The sequence below is a fragment of the Salmo trutta genome, chromosome 12 (genome assembly GCF_901001165.1).
Source record: "Salmo trutta chromosome 12, fSalTru1.1, whole genome shotgun sequence".
Classification (NCBI taxonomy): Eukaryota; Metazoa; Chordata; class Actinopteri; order Salmoniformes; family Salmonidae; genus Salmo; species Salmo trutta.
In genome coordinates, this window is record NC_042968.1 from 62,731,679 (window position 1) to 62,751,411 (window position 19,733).

Genomic DNA, 19,733 nt, shown 5'->3' on the forward strand with positions numbered 1-19,733 from the left:
GCTAATTTGCCTGCTGGAGTCATGCCTTAACTGAGTGGACAGAGCGGCTGAGTAACCTGGGATGTTCTGGTCACTCAGTTAAGGCATGACTCCAACAGGCAAATGAGCTATCAAAGTTAATGACTCAGTCTATGAGGATGGGGGGGATTGATGGTATAAGGACGAATAGACACTGTTTAAGGTGGAGGGGTGGGGTTTGTGAAACAATGTTTATTCAAACTACTGTAATGGTCCTGTGTGTAGCTGGTGTAGAGAGTCAAGCGCAGGACAGCAGACATGAGAAATCAACGTATTTTACTCAAAATATATAAATACAAAGAAATATAGCGAGCCCACAATAACGGACCGATTTACAATGAACAATTACTCTCAAACAAACATGGGGGAACAGAGGGTTAAATAAAGAACAAGTAATTGGGGAATTGAAACCAGGTGTGTAAGACAAAGACAAAACAAATGGAAAATTAAAAGTGGATCGGCGATGGCTAGAAGGCCGGTGACGTCGACCGCCAAACGCCGCCCGAACAAGAAGAGGGGCCGACTTCGGCGGAAGTTGTGACAGTACCCCCCCTTGACGCTCCAGCCGCGCGGCGACACCGACCTCGGGGACAACCCGGAGGACGAGGCACAGGGCGATCCGGATGGAGACGGTGGAACTCCCCCAGCTACGAAGGGTCCAAGACGTCCTCCACCGGCACCCAGCATCTCTCCTCCGGACCGTACCCCTCCCACTCCATGAGGTACTGAAGGCCCCTCGCCGACGCCTCGAGTCCAGGATGGCTCAAACAGCATATGCCGGGGCCCCCTCGATGTCCAGAGGGGGTGAAGGAACCTCCCGCACCTCAGACTCCTGGAGTGGACCAGCCACCACTGGCCTGAGGAGAGACACATGGAACGAGGGATTAATACGGTAATCTGGGGGAAGCTGTAACATGTAGCATACCTCGTTCAGTCTCCTCAGGACTTTGAATGGCCCCACAAACCGCGGACCCAGCTTCTGGCAGGGCAGGCGGAGGGGCAGGTTTCGGGTTGAGAGCCAGCCCTCTGCCTCATTGCGGTGGCGGTCGGTGCTCGCCTTCTGCCGCCTCACGGCCCGTTGCAGGTGCACATGGGCGACGTCCCAGGTCTCCTTCGAGCGCTTAAACCATTCATCCACCGCAGGAGCTTCGATCTGGCTCTGATGCCAAGGTGCCAGAACCGGCTGATACCCCAGTACATACTGGAAGGAAGAGAGGTTAGTGGAGGAGTGGCAGAGTGAGTCTCTGCCCAGGGGATGAACGCCACCCACTCCCCCGGCCGGTCCTGGCAATATGACCGCAGAAACCTACCCACATCCTGGTTTACTCTCTCCACCTGCCCGTTACTCTCGGGGTGAAAACCTAAGGTGAGGCTGACCGAGATCCGCAGACGCTCCATGAACGCTCTCCAGACCCTGGACGTAAACTGGGGACCCCGATCAGAGACTATGTCCTCAGGCACCCCGTAGTGCTGGAAGACGTGAGTGAACAGGGCCTCCGTAGTCTGTAGGGCCGTAGGGAGACCTGTCAAAGGGAGGAGACGGCAGGACTCAGAAAACCGATCCACAACGACCAGGATTGTGGTGTTGCCCTGTGAGGGAGGAAGATCCGTCAGGAAGTTCACCGACAGGTGCGACCACGGCCGTTGTGGAACGGGTAGGGATTGTAACTTCCCTCTGGGCAGGTGCCTGGGAGCCTTGCGCTGGGCGCTCACCGAGCAGGGGGAAACATAAACCCTGACGTCCTTGGCCAAGGTGGACCACCAGAACTTCCCACTAAGGCAACGCACTGTCCGACCGATGCCAGGGTGACCAGAGGAGGGTGACGTGTGGGCCCAATAGATCAAACGGTCGCGGACAGAAGACGGAATGTACAGGCGCCCAGCTGGACACTGGGGAGGAGTGGGCTCTATGCGTAACGCCCGCTCGATGTCCGCGTCCAGCTCCCACACCACCGGTGCCACTAGGCAAGAGGCCGGAAGTATGGGAGTGTGATCCATGGACCGCTCCTCTGCGTCATACATCTGGGAAAGTGCGTCTGCCTTAGCGTTCTGGGAACCTGGTCTGTAGGACAGAGTGAAAACAAAACGTGTAAAGAACATTGCCCACCTTGCCCGGCGAGGGTTCAGACTCCTCGCCGCCCGGATGTACTCCAGATTGCGGTGGTCAGTCCAGACGAGAAAAGGGTGTTTAGCCCCCTCAAGCCAATGTCTCCACGCCTTCAGAGCCTTGACAACAGCCAACAGCTCCCGGTCCCCCACATCATAGTTTTGCTCCGCTAGGCTGAGCTCCTTCGAAAAGAAAGCACAGGGGCGGAGGTTTGGTGGCATGCCCGAGCGCTAAGAGAGCACGGCTCCTATCACAGCCTTGGACGCGTCCACCTCCACTATGAACGCCAAAGAGGGATCCGGATGAGCCACCACGGGAGCCGAGGTAAACAGAGCCTTCAGGTGACCAAAAGCCCTGTCTGCTACAGTCGACCACTTCAGCCGCACCGGTCCTACCTTCAGCAGTGAGGTAATGGGAGCTGCTACCTGACCAAAACCCCGGATAAACCTCCGGTAGTAGTTGGCAAACCCTAGAAACCGCTGCACTTCCTTTATCGTGGTGGGAGTCGGCCAATTATGCACGGCTGAAATGCGGTCACTCTCCATCTCCACCTCTGAAGTGGAAATGTGGTACCCTAGGAAGGAGACGGACTGTTGGAAGAACAGACATTTCTCAGCCTTGACATACAGGTCATGCTCCCAACAGTCTACCAAGCACCCTGCACACCAGGGACACATGCTCGGCTCGTGTAGCAGAGATTATCAGAGTGTCATTGATATACACCACTACACCCTGCCCGTGCAGGTCCCGGAAAATCTCATCAACAAAGGCCTGGAAGACTGATGGAGCATTCATCAACCCGTACGGCATGACGAGGTATTCATAGTGCCCTGAGGTGGTACTAAATGCTGTCATCCACTCGTCCCCCTCCCAGATACGCACCAGGTTGTAAGCGCTCCTGAGATCCAATTTTGTGAAGAAGCGCGCCCCGTGCATTGACTCAATCACACTGGCGATGAGAGGCAGCGGGTAGCTGTACCTCATAGTAATCTGATTGATACCTCGATAGTCAATTAACGGGCGCAGACCCCATCCTTCTTCACAAAAAAGAAACTCGAGGAGGCAGGTGAAGTGGAGGGCCGAATGTATCCCTGCCCCAGGGATTCGGAGACATATGTTTCCATAGCCGCCGTCTCCTCCTGTGACAGAGGATACACGTGACTCCTGGGAAGTGCTGCGTCTACCAGGAGATTTATTGCACAATCCCCCCGTCGATGGGGTGGTAATTTAGTAGCCCTCTTTTTGCAGAAGAGAGGCATATTCTGAGGGAATGCACACGGTGGAGACCTGGTCTGGACTTTCCACCATAGTCGCACCGATGGAAACTCCTACATACCTCCCCGAGCACTCTTGTTCACCCGCAGCTCGATCCTCAGGCGGGCGGTGGAACACTGCCCGAAAGTGGCAGGTGAACTCTGCGTAATGGTCCAACACTGCGTCTCCTTCATTTCATACGGTGTTGGCCCACTCCAGGGCTTTGCCTGAGAGGCAGGAGACGAGGGCGGACACGCTCTCACGTCCCAAAGGAGCCGGGTGGATGGTCACCAGGTAGAGCTCCAGCTGGAGTAGGAACCCCTGGCATTCGGCAGCCGTCCCATCATACTCCCTCGGGAGTGCGAGCCGGATCCCGCTGGGACCGTGTGAAGGAGGGGTGGACCGTGGAGCCTGCTATAGTGGGGCTGGTGGAGACGTTGGAAAATCTACTTCTCTCTCCCATCTATCCATCGTCTACAGCACGCGATCCATGGCGGTGCCCATACGTTGTAACAAGGTCGCGTGCTGCTGGACGTGCTCTTCGACCAAGAAAGGGGGGCCGTCTGCTCCTGCTGACTCCATTTCAGGTGAGTAATTCTGTAATGGTCCTGTGTGTAGCTGGTGTAGAGAGTCAAGCGCAGGACAGCAGATATGAGAAATCAACGTATTTTACTCAAAATACATAAATACAAAGAAATATAGAGAGCCCACAATAACGGACCGATTTACAATGAACAATTACTCACAAACAAACATGGGGGAACAGAGGGTTAAATAAAGAACAAGTAATTGGGGAATTGAAACCAGGTGTGTAAGACAAAGACAAAACAAATGGAAAATGAAAAGTGGATCGGCGATGGCTAGAAGGCCGGTGACGTCGACCGCCGAACGCCGCCCGAACAAGGAGAGGGACCGACTTCAGTGGAAGTCGTGACAACTACAGTGCAACAAAAACTGCAACGTATTGTCTTATTGCTTAATAATTAACTTTGCGAATGTCTCCCCTGCGCTGCATGAGTGCCATATAAGAGCTTTCCTTTTCCTTTGTCATCAAACTCTTCCTAAGGCATGGAGTGTCTTCTAACATTATCACCCACCCATGTTATTAACATTACAGCTGAATGGCTCTCCTGCTTGGGTTTGGCAATGTGCTATCTCACCAACAAATCCATTTTTTATTTGTCACATGCTTCATAAACAACAGGTGGAGACTAACAGTGAAATGATTACTTACGGACCCTTCCCAACAATGCAGAGAGAAAGAAAATAGGGAATTAATAGAAAAGTAAAACACGTAATAATATAAGTAATAATAAATACTCAATGAGTAACGATAACTTGGCTATATACACAGGGTACCAGTACTGAGTCGATGTGCAGGGGTACAACATATTTGAGGTATATATGTGCATATAACTAGGAATAAAGTAACAGATAATAAACAGTAGAGGCAGCATATGTGATGAGTCAAAGTTAGTGCAGAAAGGGTAAATGCAGATAGTCCAGGTAGCTATTTGGTTAACTATTTAGCAACCTTTTGCTTGGAGGTAGAGGCTGTTCATGGTCCTGTTGGTTGCAGACTTGATGCACCAGTATTGCTTGCCGTGCGGTAGCAGAGAAAACAGTATAAGACTTGGGTAGCTGGAGTATTTTACAATTTTAGAGCCTTCCTCTGACACCGCCTGGTATAGAGGTCCTGGATGGCAGGGAGCTCAACCCCAGTGATGTACTGGGGCATACGTACTACCCTCTGTAGTGCCTTGTGGTCGGATGCCAAGCAGTAGCTATATCAAGCGGTGATGCAGCCAGTCAATATGCTCTCAATCGTGCAGCTGTAGAACTTTTTGCGGATCTGAGGGCCGGTACTAAATCTTTTCAGCCTCCAGAGGGGGAAGAAGTCTTGTCTTGCGCTCTTCACGACTGTGTTGGTGTGTGTGGACCCTGATAGATCCTTAGTGATGTGGACACCGAGGAACTTGAAGCTCTCGACCCGCTCCACTACAGGCCCCATCGATGTGAATGGGGTCTATTTCCTGTAGTCCACAATCAGCTCATTTGTCTTGCTGACGTTGAGGGAGAAGTTGTTGTCCTGGCACCACACTGCCAGGTCTCTGACCTCCGCCCCATCATCGTTGGTAATCAGGCCTACCACCGTCCTGCCATCGGCAAACTTAATGATAGTGTTGGAGTCATGAGCGGCCACACAGTCGTGGGTGAACAGGGAGTACAGGAGGGGACTTAGCACGAACTCCTGAGGGGCTCCTGTGTTGAGGGGATGTGTTGTTGCCTACCATCACCACATGGGGACTGCCCTTCAAGAAGTCCAGGATCCAGTTGCAGAGGGAGGTGTTCAGTCCCAGGGTCCCTAGCTTAGTGATGAGCTTGGGGGGCAATATGGTGTTGAATGCTGAGCTGTAGTCAATCAACAGCATTCTCACATAGTGTAGGTGGGAAAGGGCAGTGTGGAGTGCAATAGAGATAGCGTCATCTGTGGATCTGTTGGAGCAGTATGCAAATTGGATTGGGTCCAGGGTGTTGTGACCAGCCTTTCAATGCATTTAATGGCTACAGATGTGAATGCTACGGGGCGATAGTCATTTAGACAGGTTACCTTCACATTCTTGGTAACACAGGGACTTTGGTGGTCTGCTTGAAACATGAAGGTATTACAGACTGGGTCAGGGAGGAGATGAAAATATCAGTGTCACTTGCCAGTTGGTCAGCACATGCTTTGAGTACGTGTCCTGGTAATCAGTCTGGCCCTGCAGCCTTGTGAATGTTAACCTGTTTAAAGGTCTTACTCACATTGGCTATGGAGAGCGTGATCACACAGTCGTCCAGAACGGCTGGTGCTCTCATGCATGGTTCAGTGTTGCCTGCCTCGAAGAGAGCATAAAAGACATTAAGCTCGTCTGGTAGGCTCATGTCACTGGGCACCTCACGGCTAGGTTACCCTTAATACTCTGTGATAGTTTGCAAGCCTGCCATATCTGACAATCATCAGAGCCAGTATAGTAGGATTTGATCTTTGTCCTGTCATGAGGGTTTGTGTTTGATGGTTTGTCGGAGGGCGTAGCTGTCACGTCCTGACCAGTAAAGAGGTTATTTGTTATTGTAGTTTGGTCAGGACGTGGCAGGGGGTGTTTGTTTAATGTGTTTCGGGGTTTGTTGGGCAATGTTCTATGTTAGTCTATTTCTATGTCTGTGTCTAGTTTATCTATTTCTATGCTTAGTTTATTGGTTTGATCTTCAATTGGAGGCAGCTGTTTCTCGTTGCCTCTAATTGAAGGTCCTATTTAGTAGGGGTGTTTTTTCATGGGTTTTTGTGGGTAGTTGTTCCGTAAGTGTAGCTGTGTGCCTCACAGGACTGTTTTCTCGTCGTTGTTTTGATTAAGTGTTTGTTTTGGTTTTTCTTCTTTAATAAAAGAAGATGAGTTCACACATTCCCGCTGCGCCTTGGTCCCATCTTTACGACGAGCGTGACAGTAGCAGGATTTGTTATCAGCATCTGGATTAGTGTCCCAATCCTTGAAAGTGGCAGCTCTAGTCTTTAGCTCAGTGCGGATGTTGATTGCAATCCATGGCTTCTGGTTGTGATATGTATGTACGGTCACTGTGGGGACGTCGTCGATGATGCACTTATTAATGATGCCGGTGACAAATGTGGTAAACTCCTCAATGCCATCGAATGAATCCCGGATCATATTCAAGTCTGTGCTAGTGAAACAGTCCTGCCGCTTAGCATCCACTTCATTGGACCACTTCTGTATTGAGCACTTGTACTTCCTGTTTAAGTTTTTGCTTGTAAGGAGCACCACTTCTGGATGAGCATTTTCTTATTTGCTTATGTCCCTATACAGCTCATTGAGTGCAATCTTAATGCCAGCCTAGGTTTGTGGTGGTAAATAGACAACTATGAAAAATATAGATGAAAACTATTTGGGTAAATAGAATGGTCTACAGCTTATCAAGAGGTATTCTAACTCGGGCGAGCAGAACCTCGAGACTTCGTTAATATTATAGATTGTGCATCAGCTGTTGTGAACAAAGAGCTGCCGTTCTGTTCTGCCGATTAAACAAAGGCGGAAACATTATGTACAAATAAAGTTAAGATCTTTGCAAAACATTTTATAAATAGCATAATTGGTCAGGAGGCGTAAAACCAAAAATGTCAACAACAAAACATTATCCAAATCCTGTCATGGTGAGCTAGTGGGCTTGCCTGCTTTTGTTCCAGTCCAGCACTAAGTACAGGCGAATAGTTAATTATTTGAATCTGATGTGTTAGTGCTGTACTGGAACAAAACCCTACATTACACACCCAGCACTGAAGTTGGAAACCCTTGCCTTGGTCACATTTTTACACTGAATTCAACGGTACAGTTTTGTCAACCATAATCGTCAAGCAAATCCGAAGCAAAGTTTTACTGTCATTGATTCCCTGTCCTGTCCTCTTTCTCTCTCCGACTCTTTGTCAATCTGTCACTCTCCCGGTTTGTGTCAATGTCAGTGTCTTCCTCTGTGTCTTGTCTGTGCACTAAACAAAACCTAGGCTACACATCTATTTCAGAATACAAGATGGTCCTGACCTGGCTCAAATTGGAATGATACACCTATATGCCACACGTCATTATTATTCACGTGACACATTATGATCAATTCTGATTTGTTACACTGCAATACATGATCTTTATTCTTCACCACATCCCCCAAAAGCTTGCCGTTGTATTGTCAAAATGAAAATGTTCATGTAATACATTTTTCAATATATTCAAAGACTGTAGAGAATGGCAGGTGGGAGGGGAGTGCCATGTGAAATTGCACTTATTATTCTCATATCTTTTATATGCAAAATAATCTACAATCTGTTATCCTCACCTTAAATAGATAATTGAGTATGTTACAGCCAACAGCGTGACATTATAGGCATATTGTATTGCACATTTTAGCTTATTTGGAAATCAATAACTGTTTCTCCCTTTAGTGAGCGAACTAGCGGTTGGCAATCTGTATGTATCTTACTTAACGTCCGAGACTTTCTCCATCTCCTGGAATGGCACTGAGGGAGAGATTGGCGGTTATGTCCTGGATATTATTGATTCTAACTGGTTGAGGAAGCCAGATGAACAGGGCTAAGGCCAAGTACTGACTATATACAGTTGAAGTCGGAAGTTTACAAACACCTTAGCCAAATACATTTAAACTCAGTTTTTCACTATTCCTGACATTTAATCCTAGTAAAAATTCCCTGTCTTAGGTCAGTTAGGATCACTAGTTATTTTAAGAATGTGAAATGTCAGAATAATAGTAGAGAGAATGATTCATTTCAGCTTTTATTTCTTTTATCACATTCCCAGTGGGTCAGAAGTTTACATAGACTCAATAAGTATTTGGTAGCATTGCCTTTAAATTGTTTAGCTTGGGTCAAACGTTTCAGGTAGCCTTCCACAAGATTCCTACAATAAGTTGGGTGAATTTTGGCCCATTCCTCCTGACAGAGCTGGTGTAACTGAGTCAGGTTTGGAGGATCCTTGCTCGCACACGCATTTTCAGTTCCGCCCACACATTTTCTATAGGATTGAGGTCAGGGCTTTGTGATGGTCACTCCAATACCTTGACTTTGTTGTCCTTAAGCCATTTTGCCACAACTTTGGAAGTATGCTTGGGGTCATTGTCCATTTGGAAGACCCATTTGCGACCAAGTTTTAACTTCCTGAGTGATGTCTTGAGATGTTGCTTCAAAATATCCACATAATTGTCCTTCCTCATGATGCCATCTGTTTTCTGTGCACCAGTCCCTCCTGCAGCAAAGCACCCCCACAACATGATGCTGTCACCCCCGTGCTTCACGGTTGGGATGGTGTTCTTCGGCTTGCAAGTCTCCCCCTTTTTCCTCTAAACGTAATGATGGTCATTATTGCCAAACAGTTCTATTTTTGTTTTATCAGACCAAAGTACATTTCTCAAAAAAGTACGATCTTTGTCCCCATGTGCAGTTACAAACCGTAGTTTGGCTTTTTTATGGCGGTTTTGGAGCAGTGGCTTCTTCCTTGCTGAGCGGCCTTTCAGGTTATGTCGATATAGGACTCGTTTTACTGTGGATATAGATACTTTTGTACCTGTTTCCTCCAGCATCTTCACAAGGTCCTTTGCTGTTGTTCTGGGATTGATTTTCACTTTTTGCACCAAAGTACGTTCATCTCTAGGAGACAGAACACGTCTCCTTCCTGAGCGGTATGACGGCTGCGTGGTCCCATGGTGTTTATACTTGTGTACTATTGTTTGTACAGACGAACGTGGTACCTTCAGGCATTTGGAAATTGCTCCCAAGGATGAACCAGACTTGTGGAGGTCTACAATTTTTTTCTGATGTCTTAGTGGCTGATTTCTTTTGATTTTCCCATGACGTCAACCAAAGAAGCACTGAGTTTGAAGGTAGGCCTTGAAATACATCCACAAGTACACCTCCAATTGACTCAAACTCTCCGTATGTCAATTATGTCCGGGCTTTGGCAGATATTCACCAATATGTTCACACCAATGCTAGTCCTATGGGGCAATATATCAGTCTCATTATAATTAACCATATTAAAATCCCCACCAACTATAATCTGACTGGATGGATAATTTCTCAGAAAGCTTTAAAGAATTTCCTCAATTGCCTCTGTAAGTAAGTCATTTGGAGGACTAGAACAGTATCCATATACATTACACAAATAATCTGTCCATATGGTTGATGACCGCTACTACCCAATGTCTATTGGTGTCCATTTGAATAAACAAAAATGGCCCATTGAAATGGTGTGGTAAAATTGTAACCCCAGCTGAGTGATTAGTCCCATAGGCCAAGAAAATGTCACAGATAAAAAAATGATAGTCCTCTTTGCATGAATGTGTTTCTGCGCTGCAGTCCTTACAAAACAAAACAAAAACTTTCCACTTCAGCAGGTTTCGTATCCCCCTGGCATTGATTGACATAAACTTCAAGTCCATATATACAAAATAGAAAGGGAAATCCTATGCAATCTCAACTCTACCCTCTCTATAAAAAGGTGCTTCATAAATGTATTAATAGAAGTCTTACCTTGTAAACAATAGCAGCACAATTCAAAACTAGAACGCTCAGTTTGTTGTTGGGGAAGGGGTTACCTTGTTAGCCTACTGACGGATCAAATCACCCAGGTCAAATTGATTTTCCTGTCGACGAAAAATGCTCAGATTCCCCTGTAGTGTTCATCCTTTCCTTGATTTCGGGCCTGTCAGACGAGAGGCCACAACTTTTCCCTTGCTGCCTTGTTTACTGCAGTCAGGTCCTCACCGAAATTAAGTTCTCTCTTTCAGAAAGGTGCTTTCCTTTGCTTTCTTCCAAACTGCATCTCTTGCTGTGCGGAAAGCGAACTGGATGATGATCGAGCGGCTGTCGATGGCATCTTGCTTCTTCCCAATACAATGAGTGACATTCACAGCCATGTACATATATCCTTCGGGGAAGTCCGGGGCCACACAATTACAAATGTCAGTTACTTTGCGATTTACATTCTAACCCTGGTCCTCGGGGACACCATAAAGCCGTAGCACCCACCTTCTCCAGTATCGCTCTGCTTCCAACAAGTGCTCTTGCATGTCAGCCATGGTCTTCTCCTGTGCAGTACACATTTAAGATCTTCGATACTCTCGTATGCATGATCCAGAGGTCTCGAGGTCACCGGTTTTTGATGTGTTTTCGTGTATGATTTTCTCCAAACCATCGGCTCTTTCATGGATCTTTGCAGTGACCGCATCGATTATGTTGACCTGGAGTTTGCACAAAGACATTTCTTTCTGTGTCTTTTTGGGTGCAAGGCTATTGAGTGGACTTTCTGAATCAACCAAATTTCCAGATTCCTCCATTTCTTCTCCTGAGGAGTCAGGTGGCGGTTTCTCTCTGGTGTATGAGTGGTCAGCTAGCAACTGCATTCTCCTCCCTTTGCTATTTTGCACACTATTTTCTTCCACTTTGCCAAGTTTCAGATCAAATTAGCAGTCTACTGAGCGTTGTTCTCTGTTGTGTTTCCTATAAACCAAGTTTTGTTACATTTAAGTAAGTTTGAGAGGGATAAAAGTTAAGGTTACTCTGAGCAAGACAAATTATTGTCTGCACTTGATGTCATCTTCTTCTCCCCCCAGAAAATTAAATAAATGTTTTGCTCCATGAGGTAATCCAACAATATATACACCGCCATCTTGTCTATCTTCAAAAAGGGTGTTGCTCTTCTCTCAATTTTCTAAATTCAATCGAACCCCATGCAATTAGACACAGACGTTTGGAAGACATTGGTTGTCTTCCAAGTCAGGGATTGAGGAAGTATCGACAAGTTAAGGTTGGTCGAAAATGATCTGTGCTATGCTAAACAGTACCGGAGTAACGGTCTGACTAGGCAATATTTTTTATAGCTAGTTAGGCCTTTGGACCAGGAAAACACAGACAAATCAACATGCCATTTTCAGCATGAAATGTCAGTTGACCTATCCACTCATTTGTTTCTTTACCTTTGAAAGCACTGAATGTAGGACTGGCATTAAGGACGCATGTGGGTGTGGATGGATTGTTTAGCCAAAATCCTTGGCTTGTTGCAACAATAATGGAGAATAGTGGGCCTGTAAGTGGATGTCAACTTACTAACTGACTTCAATAAATGTCTCCACAACCATGAGCGTGTCTATTTCTCAATAAAATATCAAAGGAATGCAAAGCACCTTGACTGTGACCGCACGCTAACGATTTGAAAGCATGGCAGAGTGGCGGCAAGTTTATGACAATGTAACCAACAACTGGTATGTCTACTCACCTTTTCCGTCTGATCGCCGAAAGGATGCCTTCCTCAATTTTGCTTTCTAGTAATTGGGTGTATGTTTCTCAACAAATGTGACGAATTGAAGCGTTTTGCGTTTCCAACCAGAGGCTGAGCCAGAAGTGGAGCACATGTTTGTCTCGGACATCACGTCAGACAGATTACACCAGGCCTGGATTGCGGATGAAGAAATGTTTGATAGACTTGTGATCAAAATTAGGGACTTCACAAAGTTTGAGCATCCACAAGAATGAAATGTCCTCGGTGATGAGCGAACCAAAGATTTAAATTTAACAGGACTCACCGGCGGCACCGAGTATAAAATCAGGCTGTATGGTGTCACATTGGAATTGAGCTCCCAACCAATTACCGGTGTTGCTCGACCAGATATTTTAATAGAAGATCTATTGTGCCAAAGCACAATGTGGTCTACATCTCACACAACTTTTAACTGTCTGGTTTTTCTGGAAACGGGTGACTACAAGAAACAATAGGCTGCTGTTCTTTATTTGACTGGGTTTTCTAATAACACATTTTGTTTTGACTGGTTTTATTTTTTTCAAGAGGTATCAGGGAAATGTCTTAATTGCCACTGGTCATTCTTTGATGTGCTAATAATCTTAGGCCTGTGAGCATACTTCTGGGTTTAAGAGGCAAAATAATTGGTTTTTCATGTTTCTTCTTCCCCATTTTATATTATTTTCAGGAATACGGAGACACCATATTTTTTGCATTCGATCTGCGGTGCTTCTCATGCTTTAAATGCAGATCAAATTCCATGTGTTTTGATGCCCATTGTAGATTCATTTTCATTGCCTATACATTTTACTGATTAAACTGGTTAAAGAGTTAAAGACACAAACATATTAGCTTTTTTTGCAGCATGTTCGACAAAAGTTTAATGTATTGGTATTCATGCATCGAAATGTACTCATTAAATTTACTCCCCTTGATAGCCTATAATAGGGATGTATGATATGCACCACTGTTGATATGGAGATTGTTGGTTGCAGCACATGTTTCAAGCCTTCTCCGGCTGGGGTGATTGTGGTGGGCCTTTGTATGTTTTCAGGAACTGTGTTTTCTTACTGGAATTTCATGTCTTTCTGGAGTTATCATTTTAGCAAAGTCTTTGAGTACATTTGTGTGCTTTTCTGATTTCTCACTGCGCATATTGACACACCATAGGCGATAGGACTATTGCATCAAATAAACTGACCACAGTAGAATCGATTCCTGATGAAAAACCAAACTCAAACATATCAATCTAACTTTTGTCGTTTTTGTGCTTGCCTTTTTAACCCTGACCCCATCGCTGTGCCAGGCCTGGGCGCTCCAAGGGGAATCCGCTTCTCTGAGGTGACCGAGTCCTCGGCCATAGTCCACTGGACCATGCCTCGTGCCAGAGTGGACAGCTACCGCATCATCTATGTGCCCCTCCAAGGAGGTGAGTGAACAGGCTTTAATAGTGACAGTGAAGTCTACCCGTTCTAATAAGGATATTGGACTGCATTTACATAGTACTTTAGGCCCCAAAAGGGCTTAATGTTGGATGAGTTAGGAGGAATTTTCTCTCTAATCTTCTCTAATTGGACAAAGCACTCCCTCTAGTGGAACATAGGTTTCTTCACACAATCACAGTCATCTCTCCAACTGCTACCAAGGGAGAGAAAGGAAACTATTTACTTGAAGTGGATTTAACAGTGCAATTTAACAAAAATGAAATCTGTTTATGAAAATTGATTGACTCTTGAGTAGAAGAATGTAATGTGACAAAAATGCTATATTTTCTCTCATCAACAGGTAGCCCAATGACAGTGCTAGCGGATGGGACTGAGACCCAGGCCTTGCTGCCTAACATGTTGCCAGGGGTGACCTACCAGGTGACCATATTCTCCATGAAGGACCTGGAGGAGAGTGACCCAGGGACAGACACCATCACCACAGGTGTGTGTGACTTCTGTTTAGCCTACATTTATATCAATCTGAATTGACCTTTTACTAAATACATGAAATTACATATACATTTACATTAAAGCCACAGTGCTATGATGAGAATAGACAGAAATGTCTGGGTCATACATAGACATTATGAGCCTTTCATAATTCATTAGCTTTCATACATTCTTACTCAGTAGCGCATATAGTACTTCTCTACTTGTCCCAACCAGTCTATTATTCCATGAAAAATTATCACATCATTTTATAGGGGCAGTCGTGGTGCCATTGCGGTAAACCATATTACCGACACACAGGCAGTCATGAGTCATGACTGCAGTAAAATTCCGTGTGACCATTGAGTCACAATAATCTCCTTTTATGCACTCTGGACATGCTTTCGTAGTGAGTACCCAATTTGCTAACGACCATCAGGTCCATATCACCTGGCACTCAGGGCTCTATTGTCCCTCTAACCACTCTGACGTCAAAGCAAATGCATTCGAAAATCATATCAAACAGATATCATCGAAACAGTAGGCCTACAGTGCTTTTAAAACTCACCTCACCGTGATCATCAATTTAAAGAAAGAAGTTCAACAGCAGGTTGAAACGGTGTAAAACATGGTTGTTGTGGATGTTGTTTCAAAGCCTAACAAAACGAAATGGACAGCGCTTTCTAAGGTGATGATTAATTCAAAAACACACATATGCATATTATAGCTTACGCATATGCATAGGCTTATGAGCCCGAAAAAACTACATAGCCTACTGTATATTACGCATGGCAGAAAAACATCAAACAAAACTGATTTAAGATGTCTTTGGTACGTAATTGGTCTAGCCTATATTCCAAAATCAAACAAATTTGAGTAATTGCCTTTGAGTGTGAACTGTGTTATTATGCATACTGGATGGACTGGTTACCTTATGCTACGCTCCAAAATGTGTATCCATGAGTCTGGAAGAGAACATATAGCCCTAGGCAATGCTGTTGGTTCATTGATTGCGCAGGGTGGTTTACAGTTAGCCTACAATTAGTGAATTTGTATTTGATAATGAATAGCCTAGTAATAGGGCATTTTTTATATCTTTTCATAATTCATTACGTGACACATTACCGTTAGCTATAGGCCTACAGAATAGCTCACCTTCATGCGTTTCCATCTCCTCCTCTCTCCTTTATTACTTTCTCGAGCGCTGTCAACAGTTTAGTGAAATATGTTTTGTTGCGAAAAACATGTTACTATCGATGTTCCCGAACAGATTTCACTTGGTTTCCCAAATGAAGCACTGGGTGGCAGCAGGACTTATAAGCATACTGTATCTTGTCAGCTAAATGAACACGCCTACAGCTTATGTCATGGAGCATAGACAGATACTGTAACATAGGCCTACAGTAAGCCAACTCATATTATATTATTATTAATACATTTTTCTTCATATCACAATGTTTCTTTAGAGCTGACAAAAAATAATTCATGGATTTATTGTGATGATGTAGCCTACATTCAATTGATATATTAGACTTATTTTTTAAATGTAGACGTTCCAAAGGCACTCATCAGCGACTTGTATGGGTGGAGGCCTGTAGATGCTAAACATATTTATGTTAATTAACGGTAAATTAGCGTGTGACCGGCAGTCGTTTGCATGGCAAGAAGCTGCTGACAAAATTTCATGACCGCCACAGCCCCAGGCAGTCGCAAGTCACGGTATTGTCAGTATAGACGATTGTTTGCTGAAGCTGTTGTGGCTGCAGGCCTGTGTCTGTAACAAGCCTGTGTGTTTTCCTCCTCCTTAGCTCTGGACAGGCCTCAGGGTCTATCCGCTGTCAACGTCACTGACACGACCGCCCTGCTGCTATGGCAACCCACTCGGGCCACTGTCGATGGCTACGTCATCACCTACAGTGCAGATTCAGGTGTGTGTTTCGCAAGAGGCCCAAGGCACAGATTGCCAGGAGCCGACATGTATTTGTGTACATGATGTATCTATCAAAGGTATCCCTCATCATTAGCCAAATAGACACAGCACAAGAGGAGTGTTGGTAGTGGTAACCTAGTGGTAACACTGTTCTCTGTACTCTGCTGTCTGCAGTGTCCCCAGTGATGGAGCATGTTTCTGGGAACACAGTGGAGTTTGAGATGGGCTCTCTGGTCCCTGCCACCCATTACACAGTTGGGGTATACGCCATGAGGGAGGCACTGAAGAGTGGCACCACCACCACCGAATTCACCACAGGTATTGACACAATTAGATGCTTTATACAGGAGCATTGGGTCTGATTTTCAATCAAAAATCTAACTCTGTGTGTAGTATTGTATTGTTCACACACTTGATTCTGTGCAGTATTGTATTGTCCATAAATTCAATAATAAAGTAATAATTAAATTCACTCACTCTTTGGCATTTGCAACATGATGATGTGGCCGGTGACATTTTGCCTCTTGAAAGTTCAATATCTTGAAAACTTGACTGCTCACATGCAAAACATTTTGCTACTGTATCAACAGTGGACTAATGAAAAACATACCAAAAGATAGTTTTGAGTGGATTTTCCCTTTTACATGTGTTACATATCATATGTAACACACGTACTGTATATGATCCTTCCTCCTCGCTTTTCTGTCTGTAGATGTGGATTCCCCTCGTGACCTAGCGGCCAGTAACGTCCAGACAGACAGTGCCACTCTCACTTGGAAGCCCCCGCGTGCCGACATCACCGGATACGTCCTCACCTTCACCTCATCTGACAGCACAGTCCGGGTACGTAGGTCTTTACATGAGTCAGCACACTCTGGCTTCAATTCAATCAATCGCCTGTGGCTATTTTACAGGTACATTTTCCAAAGTGCTTTACATGATGAATAAAGGTTGATTTGATTTGAATTGAATACAGGAAGTGGTCCTGAGCCCTACAGCCACATCATACAGCATGACTCAGCTGAGTGGCACTACCGACTACAACGTCAGGCTACAGGCCATCGCTGGAGCCCAGCGGAGCCGCCACGTCACCACCGTCTTCACCACCAGTATGTAGACTGCTACACACTATTCTTCTCCTCACAGCTTTGCACTGCATGGGAAATAGGATATCATTTGACAACTGCTCAGTGTACTGTTTTTGACAAGTGTGTGTGTGTACGCGTGCCTGCCTGCACGTACGTGTGTAGTCGGAGTGTTGTACAGATACCCTAAGGACTGCTCACAGGCTCTGCTGAATGGAGACACCACCTCTGGCATCTACACCATCTACCTGGGAGGAGAAGAGAGCCAGCCCATCCAGGTCTACTGTGACATGACCACCGACGGAGGTGGCTGGATGGTGAGGAACACACACACACACACACACACACACACACACACACACACACACACACACACACACACACACACACACACACACACACACACACACACACACACACACACACAGGTCTGAACACCAGGTTTGATTGGATTTACCTTTGAAAGCCAACGACACCAGGGCTTGTATGACAGGTTCTGTGAACTCTCTTTACAGGTGTTCCTGAGGCGCCAGAGTGGAAAGCTGGAGTTCTTCAGGAACTGGAAGAATTACACTGGTGGTTTTGGGGACATTAATGCTGAATTCTGGTTTGGTGAGTCCACATCTCTCCACCCCTCCTTGTGTTTCTCTTTTTATTCAGCATTTGTGGCCCATGCGGGAATCAAACCACAATCCTGGTGTTGCATCACCATGCTCCAACCAATTGAGCCATCAAATCAAATCAAATGTTATTGGTCGCATACACAAATTTAGAGGTGAGGTTATTGCGGGTAGAGCGAAATGCTTGTGTTCCTAACTCTAGCAGTGCAGTAATATCTAACAATTCACAACAATTCACACAGATCTAAAAGTAAAAGAATGGAATTAAGAAATATATAAATATTAGGACAAGCAATGTCATAGTCTGGAGTATAATTATATTTAAGTGACCAGTGTTCCATAATTAAATTGACCAGTGATTCCATGTCTATGAACATAGGGCAGCAGCCTCTAAGGTGCCGGGTTGAGTAACCGGGTGGTAGCCGGCTAGTGACAGTGACTAAGTTCAGGGCAGGGTACTGGGTGGAGGCTGGCTAGTGATGGCTATTTAACAGTCGGATGGTCTTGAGATAGATGCTGTTTTTCAGTCTCTCGGTCTCTCTGTCCCAGCTTTGATGCACCTGTACTGACCTCGCCTTCTGGATGGTAGCGGGGTGAACAGGCCGTGGCTCGGGTGGTTGATGTCCTTGATGATCTTTTCGGCCTCCCTGTGGCATAGGGTGCTGTAGGTGTCCTGGAGGGCAGGCAGTGTGCCCCCGGTGATGCGTTGGGGAGACCTCACCACCCTCTGGAGAGCCCTGCGGTTGCGGGCAATGCAGTTGCCGTACCAGGCAGTGATACAGCCCGACAGGATGATCTCAATGGTGCATTTGTAAAAGTTTGTGAGGGTCTTAGGAGACCAGCCAATTTCTTCAGTCTCCTAAGTTTGAAGAGGCTCTGTTGTGCCTTCTTCACCACACTGTCTGCATCTGTGGACCATTTTAGATCGTCAATTATGTGTACAACAAGGAACTTGAAGCTTTTCACCTTCTCCACTGCGGAACCGTCAATGTGGATGGGGTTGTGCTCCCTCTGCTGTTTCCTGAAGTCCACGATCAGCTCCTTCGTTTTATTGTCGTTATTTTTCTAGCACCACTCCGCCAGGGCCCTCACCTCCTCCCTGTAGGCTCTTGTCATTGTTGGTAATCAGGCCTATTACTGTTGTGTCGTCTGCAAACTTGATGATTGAGTTGGAGGCATGCGTGCCCACGCAGTCATGGGTGAACAGAGAGTACAGGAAGGGGCTGAGCACGCACCCTTGTGGGGCCCCTGTGATGAGGATCAGCGTAGTGGAGGTGTTGTTTCCTACCTTCACTACCTGGGGGCGGCCTGTCAAGAAGTCCAGGACCCAGTTGCACAGGGTGGGGTTCAGACCTAGGGCCCCAACCCAGGAACCACAGAATGGCACTCTGATGTAATTTCCTGTTGTTTTAGGTCTGGCCAACCTCCACAAGATGACAACAGCAGGCCAGTACGAGCTGCGCGTGGACCTGAGGGACAACGGGGAGTCGGCCTATGCTCAGTATGACAAGTTCACGATCGCAGAACCCCGTAGCCGCTACAAGATCCACGTAGGAGGGTTCAGCGGCACAGCAGGTAAGGACAATGATGATAATAGCTTTATTTAATAGTGTTCCTGTATAGAACATCAAATCAAATCTGGATTTTGTTCAACTCCATTTAAATATCCCGATACACTTTACAGTAAACTGTATAACTCTGATTGACCTATTCACATTTGTTCACACCAGTCTGTGTGCCACTTATTTCCTAGGTGACTCTATGACTTATCACCAGGGCCGGCCCTTCTCCACATATGACAATGACAATGACATCGCTGTCACCAACTGTGCCCTGTCCTATAAGGGTGCCTTCTGGTACAAGAACTGCCATCGTGTCAACCTTATGGGGCGATATGGTGACGATAGTCACAGCAAGGTACGGATGCCATCTTTCTGCTTCACAAAATCAACGT

At 45.9% G+C, this 19,733-nt stretch overlaps 1 protein-coding gene across 3 annotated transcripts in view; it reads left to right on the forward strand.

Moving 5' to 3' along the window:
- Positions 1-19,733, forward strand: part of LOC115203962 (tenascin-like) — an 80,902-nt gene that overhangs the window by 56,866 nt on the left and 4,303 nt on the right. For all 3 annotated transcript variants that reach the window (XM_029769084.1, XM_029769085.1, XM_029769086.1), the window contains 10 exons: positions 13,535-13,657; positions 14,014-14,157; positions 15,953-16,072; positions 16,249-16,392; positions 16,787-16,917; positions 17,051-17,183; positions 17,325-17,476; positions 17,675-17,771; positions 19,193-19,354; positions 19,533-19,696. In XM_029769084.1, the coding sequence (XP_029624944.1) occupies positions 13,535-13,657; positions 14,014-14,157; positions 15,953-16,072; positions 16,249-16,392; positions 16,787-16,917; positions 17,051-17,183; positions 17,325-17,476; positions 17,675-17,771; positions 19,193-19,354; positions 19,533-19,696 (1,370 nt within the window). The remainder of the gene's footprint in view (positions 1-13,534; positions 13,658-14,013; positions 14,158-15,952; positions 16,073-16,248; positions 16,393-16,786; positions 16,918-17,050; positions 17,184-17,324; positions 17,477-17,674; positions 17,772-19,192; positions 19,355-19,532; positions 19,697-19,733) is intronic.